The sequence below is a fragment of the Capricornis sumatraensis genome, chromosome 10, assembly GCF_032405125.1.
Source record: "Capricornis sumatraensis isolate serow.1 chromosome 10, serow.2, whole genome shotgun sequence".
In the NCBI taxonomy this organism is placed as follows: Eukaryota; Metazoa; Chordata; class Mammalia; order Artiodactyla; family Bovidae; genus Capricornis; species Capricornis sumatraensis.
This window is the reverse complement of record NC_091078.1, coordinates 11,809,862-11,831,830: the sequence shown is the minus strand read 5'-3', so window position 1 is coordinate 11,831,830 and position 21,969 is coordinate 11,809,862. Positions and strand designations below refer to the sequence as shown.

Here is a 21,969-nt window from a genome sequence, read left to right as displayed (position 1 = left end):
GGAAGACACCACACAGAGGCCCGCAAAGTCACCCTTGATGTGCTTAGACCACCCTCAGCACCTTCACCACGCAAGATCACACATTCCTCTCATCTAGGGCGGTATGAATAGGTATTCCGTACTGCTGCAGCCAAAAGCCTTTGGCCAATACAGCCATGGGACACTGAGGTCAGCCTGCAGAGAAAGCTACTCACCCCAAGGTCAATGCTGACTCTATGCAGAAAAGCAAGAGGAGAAGAGCTTGGCTGCTGGGGAACTAGAGAGGTTTCGACTTGAAGGAATGCACGAAGACCTTGAGCATCCAAGATCTGGGCACAGATAGTGAAGTGCAACACAACAGTGCTCTCTGCCGGCCTGCCGACACGCATCCAGGGACACTGGTGACCCCTCCATCAAGGGCCAACTGGCGGGTCACTGACATGACGCTTCTTCCAAAGCACACAAAGGTCCGGCCGCACAGAAAATAACTTCCTACTCATGCCTGAAATTCCACCATTAACAATAACTGCTGTGGTTTAAGCACTCTCTCTCTCTAGAATCTCCTTTTAAAATGCAAATGCTCCTAGGAAAGGCAACACTTTAATGTGAATGGGTTGGTCACTGGCCACTGTACCTTGTTCCCAAGGGAAAGACAGAGCTGGAAAAGGGTGGGACAAGAGAGGTGCGCTCGGAGCTCAACCAGCTCAGTTTTACAAAAACCCATCTTAGCGCTGCGTTCAACCTGACTGCCCCACCATGCACTTCCTGAAAGCCAGTCCCATGTTCAAAATCCCCACAACTCCACCATTCAATCCCTGTATCTCACCGACCCAAAGCGGGCAGGGCAAAGTGAACTGTGGTCTCAGCAGAGTCCTCCCTGAACCCTAAGGAGGATGTGGGGACCTCTGAGGGGCTGAACTTTGCCCCACAGATGGATGCTAAAGTCCTCATTCCCAGTAAATGTGAATGTGATCTTACTAGGAAATATGGTCCTTACAGATGATCAAGTTAAGATCACACTAGAGTAGGGCACGTCCCAAAACTAATGTGAACAGTGTCCTGTTTTTAAAAGAAAATTTGGAGACACATACAGAGAGGGAGCACCATGTGAAGATGAGAGTGGTGCCCCTACAAGCGAAGGATGATCTGAGATCACCAGCACGCCGCCAGAAGGAGAGCGGCCCGGGAAAGACCCGCCCGCTCCTGGGGTCCTCGCCGAAGGATGATCTGAGATCGCCAGCACGCCACCAGAAGGAAAGCGGCCCGGGAAAGACCTGCTCCTGGTGTCCTCAAGGGCACATGGCCTTGCGGACACCCTGATCTCAAGACTCTGGCCTCCAGAGTTTGGACAGAATAAAGTTCTCTAGTGTAAGCCACTCAGTTTACGGTGCTTTGCTAGGACGGCCCTAGAAAATGGATACAATCTTCCCTCTGGTACCCCTCTAATCACTCTGACCTTACTTACTGTGTCTACTCACCTATCGCCCCAGCAGACCCTAAGATCCATGAGCACAAGGACTACATCTGCCTACTCACCACTATATCGTAAGCCCACTTCTGCCACCCTGGAGGTCCTCTGGATCAGTCAGATTAACTCACAAGAGGCCTTTCCCTGGCTAGTTCCAGAATCTCAGACATGAGACATTCCCTCTCTGAGTGTCCATTTCCCCATCTGTCTATTGCAGCAAAAGGAAAGAATTGGACCAGATCACATCTGTGAGCCCTTCTGACTCAAAACCTCTAGCACTCACCACCAAAGGTGTCAAGGTCAGACCAGGACACAGAGCCACACTAGGGTGTTACACGCAGCACAGGTGGGACACAGGGCACAGGCCACGGAGATGCGGGAAGACTGGAAGACTATGACAACTTTCCTCCCCTGAGACATCTCCAGTGACAGCAGGGACAGCCTCCCTCTATGGCTTCTGGAGCCCACGTGCAGAGACACACACCTGATTCAGCATGAACTGGCGACTCCTGCCCTCAAGGCAACACTCACTCCCTGTGGGCTGTTCCTGCTCACAAAAGACAGTTCCCAAAGGGGTCGGTCTCCTGGACAGCAGGCACTAGGTGCTACGAGGCCGGGGGCTGAGGGCAGGGGACAACAGGCTCTCTGAGAAGTCCTGTGCCCTGACAAAGTGGAGGAATGGTGACACGGGTACCTCCCCAGCACGTACGCCCCTGCTAACAGCAGAGTTCTGCCCTCCTCCAGTAAGAGGACGTGCCGATGAGGAACAGGCGAATAGAGATGACTGCACGAGGGAGGTGACAGCCAACTTCCCACCCACATACCCAGCGCTGCCCTGGCTCGCCCCTAGCCCCCCGCCTCCCTGAGGTCCTCCAGAAAGGAGGGGTCCCCAGGAAGGAGGTACTCACCCACACTGCTGAGTGAGCTGCTGCTCTCCGAGTCTGAGGGCATGATGGACAAGACGCTGTAGGTGGAGCCTGCAGGCAGAAAGAGGGGCCATTTGTTACTGATCCCAAAGGGCTCTCTTGTCTACACCCCAAACCACTGTCAAACCAACTGAATTCAGTGAGTGCCAGGCTGAGAACCAGCACGGCAACAGGCACTAGACATCAGAACCACGGGCCGGGCAGGGGAGACGTGGTCGACAGGCTCTCCTCTGTGGTGCTTCTGTGCCAGCTTCCGCCTCACCTTTGGCCACCTTCTGAGTGATCTCTGCACGCGCAGAGGACAGCTTAGAGTCAGTCAGCTGGCTTCTTGTCAGGACATCTGGGGAAAGGCTTACCTAGCAAGGGAGCCACACACCCAGGTGACAAGGGGCCTGGGGATTTCCTACAGGTTTATATCAGGGTGATTCTCACTTCCATATAGAGAGTAACAGAGCCTAAGTAAGCGTCTGTCAACCTTTTGTTCTTCATGCCAGACTGTTCTGCTCTTAGGTTCTAACTGTATTCAAGCTCAGTCCTCAATAATTTAGTCAGTGGCCACCCCCTGATTAAAAGTTACTCATAAAATTATGAGCAATTACACAGTCACCAAAGCTGGGGGATAACAAGTTTTTCAGGGGCAGAGGGGTTGACACTTGTTGATTCCTAGTGGCAGACACATAACCACCACGGTTTGCTTTGAATTCAAATATCTTCAAAGCCAGGCTGTTACCTGCCTGGCATCAGGAAAAACCTCTGGGTCAAGAAATCCAGGTCTAAGCCCAGCTCTTATCCACATGTGAGCAGCTGGCCAGTGGCCTCGGTTTTCTGGATCGCTATTTCTCAAGTCTGTAACATGAAGGGGTTCAACCAGACGGCTCAGGAGGTCCTTTCCCCTGACGCATTTCAGAGATAATGTTCCCCATGATGAACGGAAATAAAGGTGTGCTTTGCTTACCAAGACTACAGATGACACAAAGGCAAGAGGGTGGGCGAATCGACCCAGAGACTGAATGGGAGTTGAAAAAAAGCACAACATGCAGAGATGGTGGGTCAAATAAAACAAGACAATGGGAAGAAGGCAACGTCTTGTTCTTAGAACCAAAAGAGCTACACAATGAAGGCGTGTGTGTACTGGGCAAAGTGGGTGAGCCAGAGATGAGATTTTTGCAATAAAGCCTCTGAATGAGCCTTAGGGCTTTGGTGTCAGAAAACAACCAAGAATTAATGAGACCTTGGACTCCAGGATCAAAAATGCAGGGTCACATCTAAGAGGTTCCCTCCCATCTCAACTGTTGACTAGCTACTCTATACCTGTATACCCTCAGAAGGGAAAGAAAAGGGATAAAGACATGGAGTGAGCAGGGGAGAAGGAGAAGAGCTAGGAAACTCATGGAGGAGGGGAGGAAGAGGTGCACCAGGGGACAGGAAAGACCCTGAAAGGACGGGGAAGACGTGGAGGGGAAAGATGAAGGCCACACGCAGAGGGCAGGGCAACAAACAGCCCTGGCATAACAGACAGCGTGCTGGGGAGCTATTAACAGCAGGTGTGCCCACCAGACGGAGACGAAAGGAGAGAGGGGAAAAAAGAGAAAATTAGAAAACAGGGACTTCAGTAAAGGCAAGTAGTGCAACAGTGGCCTGGAATGGCCAGTGGCCTCATTACCACATTTTCTCAGAATCTCTGATGAACCTCTGGCTGTGTAGCATGGATGGAAGAGGCTCGCTCAGGAAGTGGAAAGGACCCCCCAAAGGGATTCAACTTGTTCAACTGGCCTCCAACAGCACCCCTGAAACAGCTGCTGGGTGCAGGGCAGCGTGGCCTGGCGGTCAGTCCTGCCTCGGTCCGAGAAGACCCAGGTGCTGGGGGCTCTCACGACACATGCATTCACTCCGTGCCCACCTGGCGGGGATACCATAGGTGGGCTGTGCACATCCTCTGAAGGGAGATGGAACCAGAAAACCCCCAGCAACCCAGCAAGTCCTCTATTGATCCTACTAAAAGATATGTAAGCGATGTTCAGTGAGCTATATCCTGCATTTCAAATTCAGCCCACACGATTCATTTCTGTCTCAACAATGAGCATCACAGACTTCTCACAGCATTCCTCTTCCCCTATCATAAACATCAAGCATGACATAAAGATCTATGAAATAAAGTCAGGTGCAAGGCAGCCAACCCATGGGTATCTTCAAAAACCAAGAATACAACAGCATGCCTATCTGCTAAACTCAACTGCTCTTTTCTTAATTATTTTTTGCTGCTGTTATGGGGGGGAGGGGTGGTTAAAGGGGTTCGGGAGTAATATACCAAACCAGCCGGTGTGTTGGTGGACTGTTTTCAAAAGACAGCTACTCAGATAAAGCAGGCACCGCCTCCCGCTCACACCTCTGAGATCTGAGCTCAGCCCAGCCCCGCTCATGACACCACAGGCTGCGCTCTGGTGATGCTCCCTGCAGAACGCTGCGCCTCTTTCTCACTATTGGCATCAGCAGCGGCCCATCTTCCAGGAAACCGCCCCTCCCCTGCAGATTGTCTCTCTCCTCCCCCGTGGTGAGTTTCCACTGTTAATTAAACTTGGCAGACACCCTTCTCTCTCTCCTCCCACCTTCCCCCCTGGCTGGGAGGAGTCAACTGGCCAACCAACACATTGTGTTCCTCTTCCCTGCCCCCTATGTCCTGACCTGATGGGGCTGTGGGGCCTGACCCGGGGGCGGTATGACATCTCTATCTGCATCTCCGGGCATTACCTCCCCCGAGCTGGCTGGCAGGGCTCCTGGGAGCCAGTGCTGGGGCTGCCAGGGGACGATGAAAATTGGACAAGGCCCAGTTTCTACAATGTTCCCAGGGCCTTAGACGTCATTCGGGGGGGAGAAAAAGGTCCGAAGACGACACTGTCTTGGTCATGCTTTGTCTCTGTGGCTATTGTTGTCTTTAAAAGCCTGTGTGGTCAGGACTGTCGGGAAAAGGCAAAAGGAGTCACTTTCCTCCAAAGTCACGCGGTGTCTTTGCTAAGCGATGGCTTCCGAGGGGTGAGACAGACGTCACCTACCCCTGGGATTTCACAATCCAATCTGGAGGCCGACAGGGGTCCCATCTCACCGTGCCTGCTCCCCTGCCCCGCAGAGCCCCTCACCCTTGGCCATGTGAGCAGGAAGGAGTCCCCTTGAAGGCACCTGCACCCCCTGCCCGCCCACCCCAAACCCGAAGGCACACCCTCCACCTCTCACAGAGGTCTGGATGAATGAGGGCCAGCTTCCCACACCACTGCTGCCTCCACGGCCTCCCCCTCCACCCCCACAGAACAGCAAGGCACTGACCCTCAGGACGGTCCCACAAACTCAGACAAGCCAGTGCAGAGGTCCCGAGAGGACCTGGAGAACATCGTATGATTGTGAGAGTTCCAGAGGAGAGCAGAGTGGGGGCCAGGTTCTCATGGCCATGTGGAGCAGAGTGATGATGCAAGGGGTTCCCTGCACAGCAATTACCTGGGGAACCGGTCAAGGTGCAGGCTCTGACTGGGGAGACCTGGGGTGGGGCCTGAGACTCTGCATTTCTAACATGCCTGCAGGCAGTGAGGTCCACAGGGGGACTGAACGCAAGGCTGACCCGAGTCAGCAGGCAGGCGGGGATGCGTGTGGGAGCCAGGCAGAAGCCCTGGGAGAGAGCTGGCAGACGGGACTGGCCTGGGCCACAAGCATTGTCTGCGTCCTTCCCCAGAGGCCGCAATGCTAACTGTATTTACTCTGTGACTCAGCCCCACTGGGTCACAGAGACCACTTCAAAAGAACTTCCAGTAAAATCACCCAAGCGGTAACAGAATGCCCAGCCCTCCGAGGCCCCCTCCTGGGGCCTGGGCACCTTTCCCCCCCCCTACCCGCCCGGCCCCCCCAGAACACACCCCTCCATTCACCTGGGGCTTGTAAAGGCCCTGGTGACTCACGCTTCCTCCCCATGAAACCAAGACACTGAAGGGGCTTGCTCCAGCCTCCAGCGGCAGGCAGAGTCCTCTCAGTGCTCCAGCCTGAGGCGACCCAGCTCTGGGCACTCGGAGGACACGCACCTCCCCCAGCACCCGGGAAGGGGAGAGAGGCAAGCCGCTCTTCCCTGGGGGCTCTGCGACAGGGTGGGGAGGGTCACCACCAGGGCACCTGTCCCAGCCCAGAACCCTCCCTCCGGCTCAGAGCTGACCACCTACGGACGGCCGAGGGCAACCAGTCACTCTCACGCCCACGTGCGTCCAACAGTCCCAGCACACGACTGAGCCCTGCGAGCCCGACGCTGGGCTGGGTTCAAGAGGCAGAAGAGAAGCCAGGGGCTCGGGAGGCGACGTGCCTGCTGAGAGCCTACGGAAGGCCCTTCCCCTCGCTGATCCTGGGGCCCATCTGCAAACCCGAGGGAGCAGTGACCAGAATACTGACGGTACCAGTCGGCCTGGGTTCAGCTCCCAACTCTGCCCCTCAGTGGCTGTGTACCCTCAGCCTCTGCCTGCCTCCACGTGTGCGTCTGTAAAATGGGACAAGAGGAGTACTACCCTCACAGCGTATCAACTGAGCTAATATGAAAAGGCCGTGACACAGCACACGGCCCTGCCAGCGCCCCGAGTGTCAGCTGCTGCTCCTGCAGTCACACCAGACCTTCCAGCCCCGCCGTCCTCAGTCCTTGGGCCACCCATAAGGAAAGCAGTCTGCCAGGGTGACAAGGCTGAACAGTCCACAGTGACAAACTGCTGGCCTGCAGAGCACTGATAACAACACCACCAGTCATAATAATAGCAGCAGCTGATACTGAGCCCTGTAAGTGCTGGGGTGTACTAAACTCTGCACGTATTCTCTCAGTGAATTCCCACACTAACCCTGAGGTTGTCATTACACCTGCAATGACAGAGGAGAAAACAAAGGGTTAGAACAATGAAGTAACTTGCTTAAGGTCATGGGGTGAACAGGATACAAACCCAGATAGTCCAGCTCAACGTCTGTGCTACTGATCCCTAGTCACAACACTGCTGCCCAGCTCTAAAGGTCTGGCAGTCCAGGGAGACTTCATGGAGGAAGGGGCCTGGAGGCTGGTGGACTTGGACAAGCACCAAGAAGCCAGATCAGCCTGCAGGAGATGTAGGCCCCACCCCCTCTGTGTAAGTGAGAAGTCTCAGAGCAAGGGCCGCCCCTGTCCAGGGCCTCACAGTTTGGAATCCTCCAGAGTGGGCTTGTCCCCTCCATGACAGACAGTGTGAGCTGAGCAGGGCCTGGGGACTAAAAGTGAGAAGAAAGAAAGAGGGGTGAACTGTGGCTTTACGGCCCTGCACGCGCTACTCCTTCCTGCCCATCCCAATGTCCAGACCGTGCTGGGTGCTGAGACACTTGACTCCGTAAGCTGCAGGCATGAGAAGGAGGCAGGCAGGTGAAAGTGCTGTGTGCTGAGCCCGCCTCCCCTGCTTCTAAGGACCTCTGGAGCTGCTGGGAGGGTGGGCGCCTCTGGCTGCTGAGCAGCCCCGTTGCAGAACCACAGTTCAGTGCAGCTATGCCCCTCCCTAGGGCCTCAGCTTCCTCCTCCTTTAACAACATGGCCCCAGATCATGAATGCGGAGACCCACGGTTGGAGGCTGACAAATCCAGACATTTCAGGAGATAGGGAGTGACCGGGGCCCTGGAATGGAGCAGCCATGGAGCCTGGCACATTGATCAAGAAAGCCCTGCTTCAGGTACTTGACTCGCCCACCTCCGGGGGGGGGGGGGGGGGGGCGGCGGGAAGCACCTTCTCCCTGCCTTGCACAAGAAGGCTGGTGCCTCTTGGCTAGGCTGGGTGACAGTTGTCACCTGACCTAGAAAGCCCAGGAAGTGGCCCAAAGCAGGATCTGGATGGCTCAAGGAAGGGAGGCTGGGCTGGTCATCATTTCCACCCTACAGGGTAGGGAGGAGACTGATGATACAGACTTCAGGAGTCTCCTACTAAAACGCAGTGACGTAATGGGGCGTGTTCATCAGCACTGAGCGCAGCCACACCTGATGGGCACCCCAGAACAAAGGATACAGATGAGAGAGAGGAGACGGGGCCGGCTGCGGCGTCTCTGCTCTGCTGCCCTCCCCAGAGCTCATGCCCCTAAGTCAGCAGCCAAGAGGACACACTGAGGTGGGACAGGAAATAGTGCGGCACAGGCAGCCAGGCTTCCACTGCGCTGCAGCCAGACACGGCACAGTGAGCGCGGGCGCCCTGGAATAAACTTCCGATCCGCACCAAGAGTCCGACAGACCTGCACCCTCCTCTCTGTCTGGCCTGTGCCTGAGTGGCATGTGCTGCCCTCTACCACAGCCTTGCACCGTAGGCTGTTGCTACAAGAACAGGCCCTGGGCCCACACCCCCTAAGCTCAGCCTTGCCACCTACCAGCAGTGTGACCTAAGCAAGCTGCTTCCACTTTCTGCCCTTCATTTCCTGGTTTATGAAACAGTTAGAATTATGGGCTCTAAGAACTGAATGAGGAAAGGTAAAGCCCTGGGGACTGAGCCAGGCACACAGACAAGCGCTCCACCAACGCTAGTTCCCATTCTGGTTACCTGACTCTCAACCTTGAGTGTCCGCTCCCAATACCTGAATCCGGCCCTGCTATGCCTTTGTTTTCTTCCCCTCAGCATAAGGAAGCCTCCCATCCCCTTCCATCATTCTGCCCAGCTATGGCCAGTTTCAAGCCTTTCCAGCCTCACTTGCTGATCTCTTGTCCTCTGAATCAAACAGAACAAGACAGAGTGCTCACTGTGTTGCTGAGCATCACACCAGGCCACGCTCCAACCTTCTCATGACCCTCACCTGCACATATATGGGCATCGGTCAGCCCTTCAAGAGAGATGGAGTAACAGTGCTCTGCACAGACACCATCCCTTAGTAGGCATGCCTGCCCTGGGAACACAAAGCCCACTGCTTCACCAAATGCTTAGTGAGCAAACTGGGGATGCAGCAGAGAATAAGACAGAGAGCGTCCCCGCCCTCATGGCGTTCAGAGGAGTGCAGATAGCAGAGAAACAACTCAACAAGCCAATCAAACTGCATTAGGTAGTAAGCGCTATGAAGAAAATTAGAGCAGAGTGAAATGTAGGGTGAGTGGGGTAGGGCAGAGAGGTGGCTATGTGGGACAAGGGTCAGGGGAGGCTCTCTGGTATGTCACATCTGAACAGAGACCTGCAGGAGTCTGGAGGAAGCTGAGTGCTGGAGGAAGACTGTTCCAGGTAGAGGAACAGCAAGTGTAAAGGCCCTGGGGTCAGACCAGGAAGTGGGCAAGGACATGACACCCCAGGCTGGACAGGTCAGGGACATTCAGTCCACAGAGGCCAAAGACGGTCATTACAAAGGAAAGGCCTTGTCTTCATCAGCAACGAGTTGCCATTCACCCCCCTCTTCCTTCAACAGCATTGACACCTCCCCCTTGCATGCTTTATGTGGTGCCTTGGCTATTACTGACCACCAAGGCAGCTCCATCTGGGTCCCCAGGACTCTGAGATCGAAGAGGAAAGCCACTTACCCTCCCACCAGCCCAACAGCCCTGCTGAGTCTGAACCTGCTGTGACACCTGCCACAGGGATGCGAGGGACAAAGTGACCGTACGTTGCAAAGAGCACAGGAGCAGAAGCTGGATGGACCTGGGCTCTCCCACTCTGGCCACACACACAGGAACTCCGAACAGCCAAAACAATCTCGGAAAAGAAGAGCGAAGCTGGAGGACTCACACTTCCTGATTGGGGACAAAGCTGCAGAAATCAAGACAGTGTGGTGCTGGCTCAGAGGCAGACAAACGGACCAATCGAACAGAACACAGAGCCCAGAAACTAACCTTTGCATAATGGTCGAGTAATTTTGACAGATTGCTGAAAGACCATCCAATGAGGGAAGAAGAGTGTCTTCAAGAAATGATGCTGGGAAAACTTGATATCCAGGTGTAAAAGGGGGAATGTGGACCCTTTCCTAACAGCATATGCAAAAATTAACTCAAAAGGAAATCAAAGTCTTAAAGACATGAGCTAAAACTAGAAAACTCTTAGCAAATGTCAAGATACTGAATTTGGCAGTGATGTCTTGGATATGACACCAGAGACACGGCAACAAAAGAAAAAGCAGACATGTTGGACTTCATGAAAATGTTTAAAACGGTAAATGGGAAAATGCTATCAACAGAGTAAAAAGGCAACACACAGAGTCAGAGAAAATATCTGCAAATCACATATCTGATAGCAAATTAGTATCAGTATGTGAATGCTAAATCGCTTCAGTTGTGTCCAACTCTTTGCAACCCTATGGACTGTACCCTGCCAGGTTCCTCTGTCCATGGGATTCTCTAGGCAAGGATACTGGAGTGGGGTGCCATGCCCTTCTCCGGGGATCTTTCCAACCTAAGGATTGAACCCGTGTCTCTTATATCTCCTGCACTGGCAGGCAGGTTCTTTTCCACTAGCACCACCTGGAAAGCCCCAGAACAGAGAACTCCTAAAACTCAACAACAGAAAATGTTCAAAATTAGGCGTGACTTGATAGACATTTCTCCAAAAAAGATAATAAGCAATACAAGTGTCTACTGATGGATGAAATGATAAGCAAAATGTAGTATAAACATACAATAAAATATTACTCAACCTTAAAAAGGCAAGAGATTTGGGTGTCTTCTATAACATGGATGAATTTTAAGGACATTACGCTAAGTGAAATGAGCCAGTCACAGAGACACAACCAACCAGTGATTGGTTCCATTTCTATGAAGTACTTAGAGCAGTCAAAACTGTAGAGAAAGCAGAATAGTGGCTGCCAGGGTGAGAGGGGGAAACGGGGGGTCACTATTTAATGGGTGTAGTTTTAGTTTTGCAGGATATAAACAGTTTTGGAGATGGATGGCAGGGATGGCAGCACACTGTGAATGTTTTTATTAATAACATTGATGGTTAAGATGGTAAATTCTAGGCTTACTTTACCACATCAGAAAAACTGGTAGCAAAAAGCAAAACAAATGAAAAACAGTGGGGGCAGGGGGCGGGGGCAGGGGCGCGCAGAAGGCACCTTTCTCTCCCTCCCTCTCCATTAAAGTAATACAAAATCTCTGGGACTTCAGTGTGATCCAAACCCCACCAAGCATCACAAAATCCTACAACAACTTTGATCCAGCAAAGCCCCAGCCCCTCAGTCCTGGAAGTCAAGAACGCTGCAAGCTTCTGAGCACAGGAGTAAGACAGCAGAGATGAGCGTCAGGAAAATGTCTCCAGCACCAGTGAACAGGGTGGGTGGAAAGAGGGAAGGCCTGGAAGGAAAGAGAACAGTTAGGATGCTCCTGCAAGAGCTCCCCTGAACACAGGACTGCAGAGGGGAGGACAGGCTAGGATGAAGGAACTGTGGGTGGGGAGAAGTGGAGGGTGATACTGGGTCGGGGTGAAGGTACTGGAAGGTACTTCAGTTAACAGAGGCAGAGGACTGAAGAAGGCTGGTGAAGAGAGATGAGGAGATCCTGCTGAGGCTCAGGCTGAATGAATGTGCTATAGGAAATCTCTGTGGGGGTGGCCTGCTGCCACCTGGAGCTGGAGAGCCAGGTTCAAGCTAACACAGTCACCCTGGAGAGCGTGGGGGATATGAGTGACAAGCCTAGAGTGGCTCACTGGCAATGTGAAGCCCTTGGGTAAGAAAAAAGCGAGGGGAAGGGGAAGGTCAGATCTAGGACTTCCTAAATAGCACCCACACAGGAAGTACTGTTCTAAGCACTGTGTTGTTGGTGAAGTCACTAAGTCATTTCTGACTCTATTGCAACCCCATGGACTGTAGCCCACCAGGCTCCCCTGTCCATGAGATGTCCCAGGCAAGAATACTGGAGTGAGTTGCCATTTCCTTCTCCAAGGGATCTTCCTGATCCAGGGATGGAACCCAAGTCTCCTATTTGGCAGGTAGATTCTTTACCACTGAGTCACCTGAGAAGCTTACCGTTCTAAGCATATACAGGACAAAATCCTAGGACATGTAACCTGTGGGGACAGGAGAAGGAATACAAATTTCCGAGAGAGAGACAGAAAGACTACTTGGGGAAACAGGAGGAATAAGAGAATTAAGTCTTCCAGAAGGCAGTAGGGTAGAGTGGTCGGAGGGACTGGTCTGCCATGCCAAATGCTAGGCTAGGACACAGAGCACAGACATTTGATTCGGTCATCTGGAGGTCAGTGATGTCCTGCTAATTAAGTATGGCTATTGATTGGCTTTGGTTTCTCCACCAAAACTGCAGGGCTTGGATTAGACCAGAAAAGGCTAGAGGTTCATCATGAAAGAACGGCCATGGCTTGTGACAGCTGCCTGCTGTGCTTAAGGAGCGTGAGGCTACACCTGTGCTTAGGAAAGGAGCCCAGGATGGATCAGCGATGTCCGCCAAGGGCAAGACCAGGGGGTATGCATTGCTCCTGATCTGTGTTGTTCCTAAGGGCCAGTCCACCAACAGAAACACTATTTCAAGCTTCCCAGCTCTTAGCAAGCTTACTACAATCAATCACTGACCAGAATTAACTCTAAAATCCAATCTGTTTCTCCAACATTCTTTAAATGCCCAGGACTGAAAGGGCCCTCAGGGAGAATAAAAGGACAAGATCTCATCTATTCTTTCCTTGAGGCTCTGAGCAACAGAGCATAGAAGAGTGTGGCCCTCCAGGGAGCCTCTCAGAGGCCCTGCCCCAAGCCGGCGGCTGTCCCACCCAAGAGCCCTGGGACACCTTGCCGGCCTTTTCTTCTTGGATAAGGTGACATCACCCAGAAAGATTCACACTTATTTGCACAATGCTTTTATGGATTTTAAAAGGACCTTCAGAAGAAGATGAAAGGAGTCCATTTTCAAAACCACAGGGACATTTTACAAAGTTTTACAAAAAGGACAGCTACATGCACTGGCCTGCAGGAATCTGCTCAGGTACTAAATGCCGAAGCTGAAGCCCCAGTACTCTGGCCACCTGATGTGAAGAGCCGACTCATTAGAAAAGACCCTGATGCTGGGAAAGACTGAAGGCAGGAGGAGAAGGGGAGGACAGAAGTCAAGATGGTTGGATGGCATCACTGACTCAATGGACGTGAGTTTGAACCAGTTCCGGGAGATGGTGAAGGACAGGGAAGCCTGGCGTGCTGCAGTCCATGGGGTCGCAAAGAGTCGGACACGACTAAGAGACTAAGCAACAACCAGATGTTGTCAAACCCCAAACAGGGGAGAGGACTTGGGCTGCAACCCACTCACTCAAGCAGTGTTCTCCTTTTGCCAGCCATCTCCTGCACCCCGCCACAAATAAAGGTGAAACATCGAGAGTATCCTTCTCCCTAGGATCTCGCAACAAAGCCTTCCATCATGCTCCAGTTTCTAACCTATAATCTCATCAAATCCGGCGCTCACATTTACCTTCAGCCTGAGTGCATAACCAATCACCTACTCTAAAGCCCAGAAGATGGGCCCACGGCCACTCTTTCCTCAAATGAAGAAATAATAGTTCCCCCCACACCCTACCCCCAGAAAAATCTGGCCACACACTGTCTACGAATTATCCCAAATCAGCCCCAGGAAATGGGGGAGGTATGATCACAGAAGGATTTTAGGTTTGGAGATGGATGGCAGGGACGGCAGCACACTGTGAATGTTTTTATTAATAACATTGACGGTTAAGTTGGTAAATTCTAGGCTTACTTTACACCACATCAGAAAAACTGGTAGCAAAAAGCAAAACAAATGAAAAACAGTTGGGGGGTTGGGGTGGGGAAGGCACCTTTCTCTCCCTCCCTCTCCATTAAAGTAATACAAAATCTTTGGGACTTCAGTGTGATCCAAACCCCACCAAGCATCACATAATCCTTCAAAGACTTTGATCCCGGAAAGCCCCAGCCCCTCAGTCCTGGAAGTCAAGAACGCCCCAGGCTTCTGAGAAGGGGGAGGAGATCACAGAAGTATTTCAAATGCACAAATGTGGGTTACCTTTCACACACACAGGCAATCCTCACGAGACAAAGTAGATTGTGATAACAAAAGAAGGTATTTCACTTTCTTGTGCAAGGAGGAAAAAAAAAAATCCACATTCACAACCACAGAGTGAAGCAAATGAAACCAAAGCACCCCAGTCCCCAAAGACCTCAGGGTCCACCCAGCTCCGGGCACACAGGCCACCTGCAGGAAACCCTGACAGCACAGCACACGCACCCAGGGTCCTTCAGTAATGGGAATCCCCGCGGCAGTGTCACTGTGCCGTGCCTGCCACGACCGGCCCCAGCACAAGGCAACGCTCAGTTAAAGCCTGAAGAGTAACTGCTGGATCCTCGTTCTCAGTTGCACTTCAGCCTCCTTAGAGCCTATGCCACCCAGCCTTGACCTTCTACAGACGTCCAGAGGAGACACACGGAGCCAGGTCACGTGGCGAGCTGCAGACAGTGCCAAGGCCAACTTCAGGGTCCCTCATCACTACGGAACCACACAAAACAGAAATAATCTGTGAAGGGCTGAATTGTGTTCCCTCTTAAATTCCAATGTCAAAGTCCTAAGTCCCCAGAATCTCAGCATTTGGAGATGGGGTCTTCAAAGAGGAAATGCAATTAATACCAGGTCAGTGGGGTGGGCCCTAATCTTTCTAAGAAGAGGGATTCTGGACATAGACAAGTGCACACACACAGAGGAAAGACCCTTGAAGATACAGAGAGAAGACAGCTCTCTACAAGCCAATGCAAGAGACAGGTCTCACAAGAAACCAGCCCTGCTGACACCTTGATCAGGGACTTGTAGTCGCCAGGACTGTGAGACAACAGATATCCATCGACTGAGCCCCCAGGTCTGTGGTCCTTTGTTATGGAAGCCCTTCCACACTAATCCAGTTGCTACTGCGCCAGGCTTTGCACAGCCCTACCCAATACGGACATCGTCCACAGTGAAAGCCACGGAAAACTGTCAGATGAATCCTTTATCCTGGGTTTCCCTGGTGGTCGAGCAGTTAAGAATCCACCTGTCAGTGCACAGGACACAGGATCAGTCCTTGGTTGGAGAAAGTCCCAGATGCCGAGGAGCAGCCAAGCCCAGGAACCACAGCCACTGAAGCTCAAGAGACTGGAGTCTCTCCAGCCATCACAAGAAGCCATCACAAGAAGTCCACGCAGCAGAACGAAGAGTAGTTCCCCTTGCCGCAACTAGAGAAAGCCCACACGCAGCAATGAAGATGCAGCGCAGCCAAAAATCAATCAATCAATCTTCTTTATAAAAATGCTATCCTACTTAAAACTCACAGCACTCCAGAAAAGGGATATTGCTATCAGCCTCAATTTACAGACAAGGTTCCTATAGCTCAGAAAGATGAAGGAGCCAGACACAGATTATTCAGCTAGACTTGGAACAAATGTCCCCAGTTCTGGGGCCTGCACCTTTACCCCTGAGCTGCCTCTAAGCAAACCCTGCTCCCTCAGCATGTCCCCCACCCACTCAGCAGCTCCAGTATGATCCCAGAACGGCCCTGCCCACCCAGACCACCGGATGACCACCATCTGAGACCACTGCCTTCCTCGTCACCCTCAGGCCTCCCAACAGCTACTTAAGGAAACTCTGTTGTCCACTATGAATAGCTCTGGTGTCTTTTCTTCTTCTTTTTTTAATGAATACTGCTTTCATCATCAGGAAAAAAAAAATTATTCTTAAAAAGTTAACACTGTTAATGAATTCTATAGACTCTTCAGCCTGTGTGCAAATAAGTAAATGATCAAAAGGAATATCTTTGGAAACACAATTAAGAATAAAAAGGTGGAAAAAAAATACAAGCAACCTTTTCCAGTGTCCCATCAGCCAAGATGAGATAAGGGACTCACGTGGCAAAAATAAGACCGTCACGGCCAATAACCCCAGTCAGGCCATCTCCCGAAAATATCTATTTTTAAAAGCATGTTTCATTTCATCACATTTCAGAAAAACAAAGAAGAGACCTTGAGGGGCAGACAGGCAGGCTCCAAAGCGAAACGCAGCACGCTTACAGCTCACAGCAGCGGTGTGGTCGCCCGTGGCCAGACAGTGATTTTCATCTGAAAAATGCGAATCTCCAGTGACAGATGGAGCTCAGATACAGAGCTACCATCAGCATGCAGCCCAACAAAGCGCCAATTTTCATATCTCCTAGGGCCTGCTGGGCCCCCAACTTCTTAGTTTAAATGGAAACTGTCAGACCAGATTTTGTGCAAACATGCGCTTTCCTTGGGGGCAAACATTCTGAGTCTACAACCTGTTGTTTCATTTTCTCAGCTTTCTGTCCATGGCAACAACATCAAAGATGAGAGAGGCGGGTGGGGAGGGCTGTCAGGAGCACCAGAGAACAGAGCAAACACAAAGTGCAGCAAGAGCGGGCTGAATAACTAGGAGGCATCGTGCAGCAGGCGCCTCTTTACTCTGCCCCTCGCTGTCAATCACAGGCAAATGACAGGGCGGGGCCACATGGGAAGAGAGCTCCCCTTCTGCTGCAGCTCCTGCGTGGATGTACCAGTCTGTGTTAGCACAGCTTCCCTCCCAATAAGCTCCAAGGTCCCGGAGAGGGAAACGACACAACAAAATATGCGCACGCACACACACACACACACACACAGACCCACACATACAGAACTGCTGGGGTGGGGAGAGGCGGCCACACAGACAGTGAAAGCAGAATTCCCATATGAACAGGATTAGATGACGGGGTTAAAAGTATGACTAATATTCACAGGAAAAGCTGTTGGACAGTTTCAGCTGCTGATACTGATTCTTCTGAACCACTTTAAAATGCCAGTCACTTTTTCATTCTAAGCGTATTCATTGGAGCCTGTTTAAGCCATCTCAAAAGACAGATAGGCCTCTGCCCAAACTCACCTTCACGCCATCGGCATGCTTCAGGCAGATGGAAGGAATTCTGAGGCAGGGACATCTGTAAGGACCATTCCAGCCCCTGTTACTAAATACATCTTCCTCTAAAGTCTCATGCACTAAAAACCTCCTTAAGCCAAGTCACCTACTACAGACCGCATTCCTCTGAGGTGTGTGGTCTTCAGTAGCCTGCGTGGTGTGTCTGGGGTTTGTGTTTGGTGGGGAGTGATGGAGAGGCTCCCTCAAGATAACTGAGGAAGAATTGCCAAAACTGAAACACTTCAATCTTTCAGAGTCTCATTTCCCAGTGTGTCCGTATCTCAAGCAGACAAGTCAAATCCCGGCCGTGAGGAAGGCTCACAGCCCACAGGCAACCTCCCAGACCTGGGCCTGTGCCAGGAGAGTAACCAGTGAGGTTTCTCAATACGGGCATGATAAAAACACTAGGAAACATCATTTTTAATAGCAACCAAAAAGGGAGAGCAGCAGTCCCCAAAACTCTGTGTACCCCAGAAAAACAAAGAGACCTTGAGAGGCAGACAAAAATGGAGGTTGGGGTGGGTCTCCCAGCTCAGAGCCTGCTGCCCGGGGCCCCACCCAACCTGGAAGCCTGCGTGTGTAGGCACCTCTCCCATGCTGACGGCCACTCTGTCCACCGGCTCACCACAAAGGCCACTTGTTTCCCATGAGTGCCCAGAACAGTGGCTCAACCAGTTGGCCCAGTCAGGGACTGTGGTCCTGGTGGATGGGTGGTGACAAGGGCTGCTGTGACCTCAGCAGACAATTAGCAAGGTAGTGTTGAGTTTCCAAGCTCTGGCAGGTCACCCACCAGGCTGGGAGAGCGTGTAGGAGTCAGCTTGCAGACCCAGGAAGGGGTCAGGCAGGGTCAGCTGCAGGCTATTTCAACTCCATGCCTGTCCCTCCACACTGAGCATTGCTTCCTCTGACCCTGGCTGAGGGTAGGGGGGTGTGCAGGAGAAGAGAGGTGATCACAAGAAATTTAGAACCTGTCACATGAGACCCTGTCACATGAGGTCTTAGAGCACAGGATACAGGAGGACAGCGCTCCTAGGAGGTTGGAAATGTGTGGGGACACGGTTCAGTGAACGTATGATGAGGAGGGCCACTGTGGACCCCTGGGGGTGGGGGCCAACGGTAATGACCATCTTAAACATGCAGGGAAATGCAAAGCCCGACAGCATCTGCTGGACACTCTGAAAGTCAGATCAATCTATCTTGGCTGTTCTAACCATACCTGAATATGGTGGTTCAGTATGGTTAGAATAGCCAGGATAGATCGTGTCCGACTCTTTGCAACCCCATGGACTACACAGTCCATGGAATTCTCCAGGCCACAATACTGGAGTGGATAGCCTTTCCCTTCTCCAGAGGATCTTCCCAACCCAGGGATCGAACTCAGGTCTCCCTCATTGCAGGCGGATTCTTTACCAGCTAAGCCACAAGGGAAGCCCATATTTGACATAAAGCCACAATAACTGTGGGAGGTGGAAAAGAACCAAAAGCTGCAAAGAGGAAAAAATACTAGGTCTGAAGGAACAGACTACTCACTGTCTTTACAGGGCCAAATGGAGATGATGAGAAAAAGGGAAAATGTGGAGACAGTTTAGGGCCAAAAGATCAAGAAGTAAAACTGGCCAGACTTACCCCAAGAAAGGCGAGCAGCTTCTCAAAGTGGGGTGCCCCCACTGCTGTCACAGAGCTGCAAGAGATGGCCACTTACCAGGGCTGCAGGGTATCTTCAGCTGGTGGGCACTCTTGACTACGAGGCCCACTCAGGCGCCTACATCCACCTGACCTACCTCCACACCCCTCACCAGTCCCTTCTTGCTGTTGCCCCCATCCAGGGGATACCTCCCAGCTGAACTGTTTCTTCTACCTCCCGACTCGCCTCGAGTCTCCAGGGTCCCAGCTCTGCCACCTGCCCCTGCAGACAAGGCCCACAATACCTTCCCGTACCCGGTGTCCTCATGCACAATGGCTCCAGAGGGTTCAAGGAATAACCAGGGTCAAGAGTCATTCTGAGCTTCTGGAAACCCAGCAAGCACCACCTCTCAAAAGCGCTTCCCAAGACTCAGCTCTGTGCCATCTCCAAGCTTCCGGGAAGTCCTGGCTACAGAATAAAGTCTGCCTTGAGGCTGGCATCCAAGGGTCTTCTTCAAGGGCTGGGCCCAGCCTGCCTGCCTGCACCCTCTCCCATTGCTCTCCTCACCATCCAGGCCTCCAGCCTGGCTAATGGGCTATGCCCTCATCACTCCCTGCCCACGCCCACATATCCCGCCTCCACCATGACCACCATCTCTACCAAGGTCTACACCGTCCCTCCAGTATGCACACATGCACACTCAGTCATGTCTGACTCTTTGCAACCCCATGGACTGTGGCCTGTCAGGCTCCTCTGTCCATGGGATTTCCCAGGCAAGAATACTGGAGTGGGTTGTCTTTTCCTCCTCCAGGGATCTTCCCAGTTTTAAATGGGCCCTCTCCAAGGAGCCTTCCCAGACCTGTCCATCTGGAAATTATCTGTTCTGCTATCAGCCTCCTTATACCTCCCTATGGTTCTAACCGACATCTAGCAGGTCTGGCTGCACCTGTGAGAATGAGTCCCAAGGCCAACATTACGGCTGCACGGCCTGCACAGTCTCACGAGGCCCTCCACTTGGCTTCATGCTCTGTTGTTGCTGTCTTAAAATTACTAATGATTTACAAGTCAAGGGTCCTGCAATTTCACTTTGCACCGGGCTGCAAATTAAGTACCCAGTCCTGCTGAGGACTTCACAAGGAAGAGGCTTTTGTTTATGTCTGCATCGCTGCAGTAGTGGGCAGTGGGGCCTGTTATCTAGCAGGAATTCACAGGAAGAGGAAAGGGGTAAGCGTCTAGTGTCTCTGCCACCTCGGGAAGCTCATCCATACGTGTGCAGCTCACCTTTCTCCCTTCCTTCCTGCTCCCCCCCTACACACATACGGAGCAGAGCGCAGAGCAGCAATTGGCCTCAGATCATGCCCAACACCCATCTTCCCTCCCATCCCCACTATGAAGCACTCCACAGGACACCACAAAAAGAGTCCTTTGACTCTCCTGAAACACAGCATCTTAAGGACATACTGGTCTGCTGAACAGCTCACCCCTGGAGAGCTTTAGGACCCTGATTCAGGAGTCAACCCTGCTCTGCTGCTTACCGACTGTACCACCTTGACCATGAGGCCCAGAAAGGGGACGTGTGGACAGGCCCTCTCCAGCCTTCCCACCTGCCTCCCTGCCCTCCTTCAGACCTGGCTGCAGCCCTGTCCCTTCCTGCCACCTGGCTGGGTGGCAAGGGCCCACTGTGACCACCTTAACCTGCTCTCACAGTCTTTATCTGTGGTGCCCACAAGCCCCAGAGTCAGGAGAACAGGACAGACATACCCACAGGCCAGACACGGCCTTAGGAACCAGGGAAGGTGGCCACTTGCTCTCACCAGTGGACTCACCCTCCGTGCTGGCTCAGACCTGCAGGAGGTCTGGCACATGCCCTCAATCCCCCCTACCCCGTGACCCATAAGCAGCCTGCTGGCACTGGCACTCAGCCCTAAGCCAAGCCAACTCGTGAGAAAAACTCCCTGGCCGTAAAAAAACAAATGCATTTAGCCCATTATGAAAAGATAAAGATACAGAACATAATAGAGTCCTCCATCTTCATCTGATCTGGGGCCACTAAACAAAAAATTTCAGCTTAAACACACACTAGGTGTGTTTCAGCCCCCAAGATAACACTGTTTTCATGAAGAATCACAAAACGTGTAAGACAGAGGGTAGATAAACAAGGTCCTGTGGTATAACAGAGGGAACTATAATCGATACCTTGTAATAACCTATAAAGAAAAAGAATATGAAGAATATATGTGTGCATAACTGAATCACTGCTGTACACCGGAAACCACCAACACTACAAATCAACTATACTTCAGTCAAAAAAAAAAAAAGGTGGCAACCCCAAAAACCAAGTAATCCAATGTACCCATTTGTCAGATGAGGAAACAGGGGCTCTAGCAGGGTCAGAACTGCCTACCTCTGAGCCCCTAGAACCCCACCATGCTTCACTTGGACACTACATCCGTGCACTGTATTGGCACTAGCTATTTACAAGCCACCTCCCACACGCCTCTGTGAGTTGCTGGAGACTAGGGTGTTAACTGTTTCACCTCTGCCGATCCAGTATCACTACCCAGGCCTGGCAACCATAGGCAACTCAATAAAGAAACAAACGACCCACAGAGACATAGAGAAGGCCAACAAAGCTGGGCCTGGAGCCCTAGTTCCCATGTGGCCACCGTCCCGTTCTTCTCTCAGACTGAATGCAGTGGGTGCTGCTGCGTAACTTGGGTGAAGGAACAGGAGCTGGCAGGACCCATATGCTGAACGCGGCCCCGTTAGGATGCTAGCCTGGGGTCAGACTTGTTTCCAGCCCTGCCTGTGACCACATGAACTGCCCTCTCTGAACCTTGGTTTTTTCCATTGTCAATTGAGTATGGACTGATGACAACACGCAGGTGGAGCTGAGCGCACCCAAAACCCACGTTTCCCTCACCATCAGCGCACAAGTTCTCCCCTAACCCTGGTGGTCGGTAAGAACAGACACCATCAGCGCCACTGTACAGACAGGAAAACACGGTCTTGAGAGGCCACGCTGCTCCTGCAGTGCCCCCCTCCCATGCTCACCAGGGTGCCAACAAGAGCCCCAGGCCAGGGCGGGGGGCAAGAAA

The 21,969-nt window shown here is 52.1% G+C and overlaps 1 protein-coding gene across 1 annotated transcript in view; it reads right to left on the bottom strand.

Moving 5' to 3' along the window:
• The window catches only part of DLG5 (discs large MAGUK scaffold protein 5), a 120,110-nt gene that overhangs the window by 68,272 nt on the left and 29,869 nt on the right, over positions 1-21,969 (bottom strand). The window contains exon 2 of the mRNA XM_068981793.1: positions 2,356-2,424. Within this exon, the coding sequence (XP_068837894.1) occupies positions 2,356-2,424 (69 nt within the window). The remainder of the gene's footprint in view (positions 1-2,355; positions 2,425-21,969) is intronic.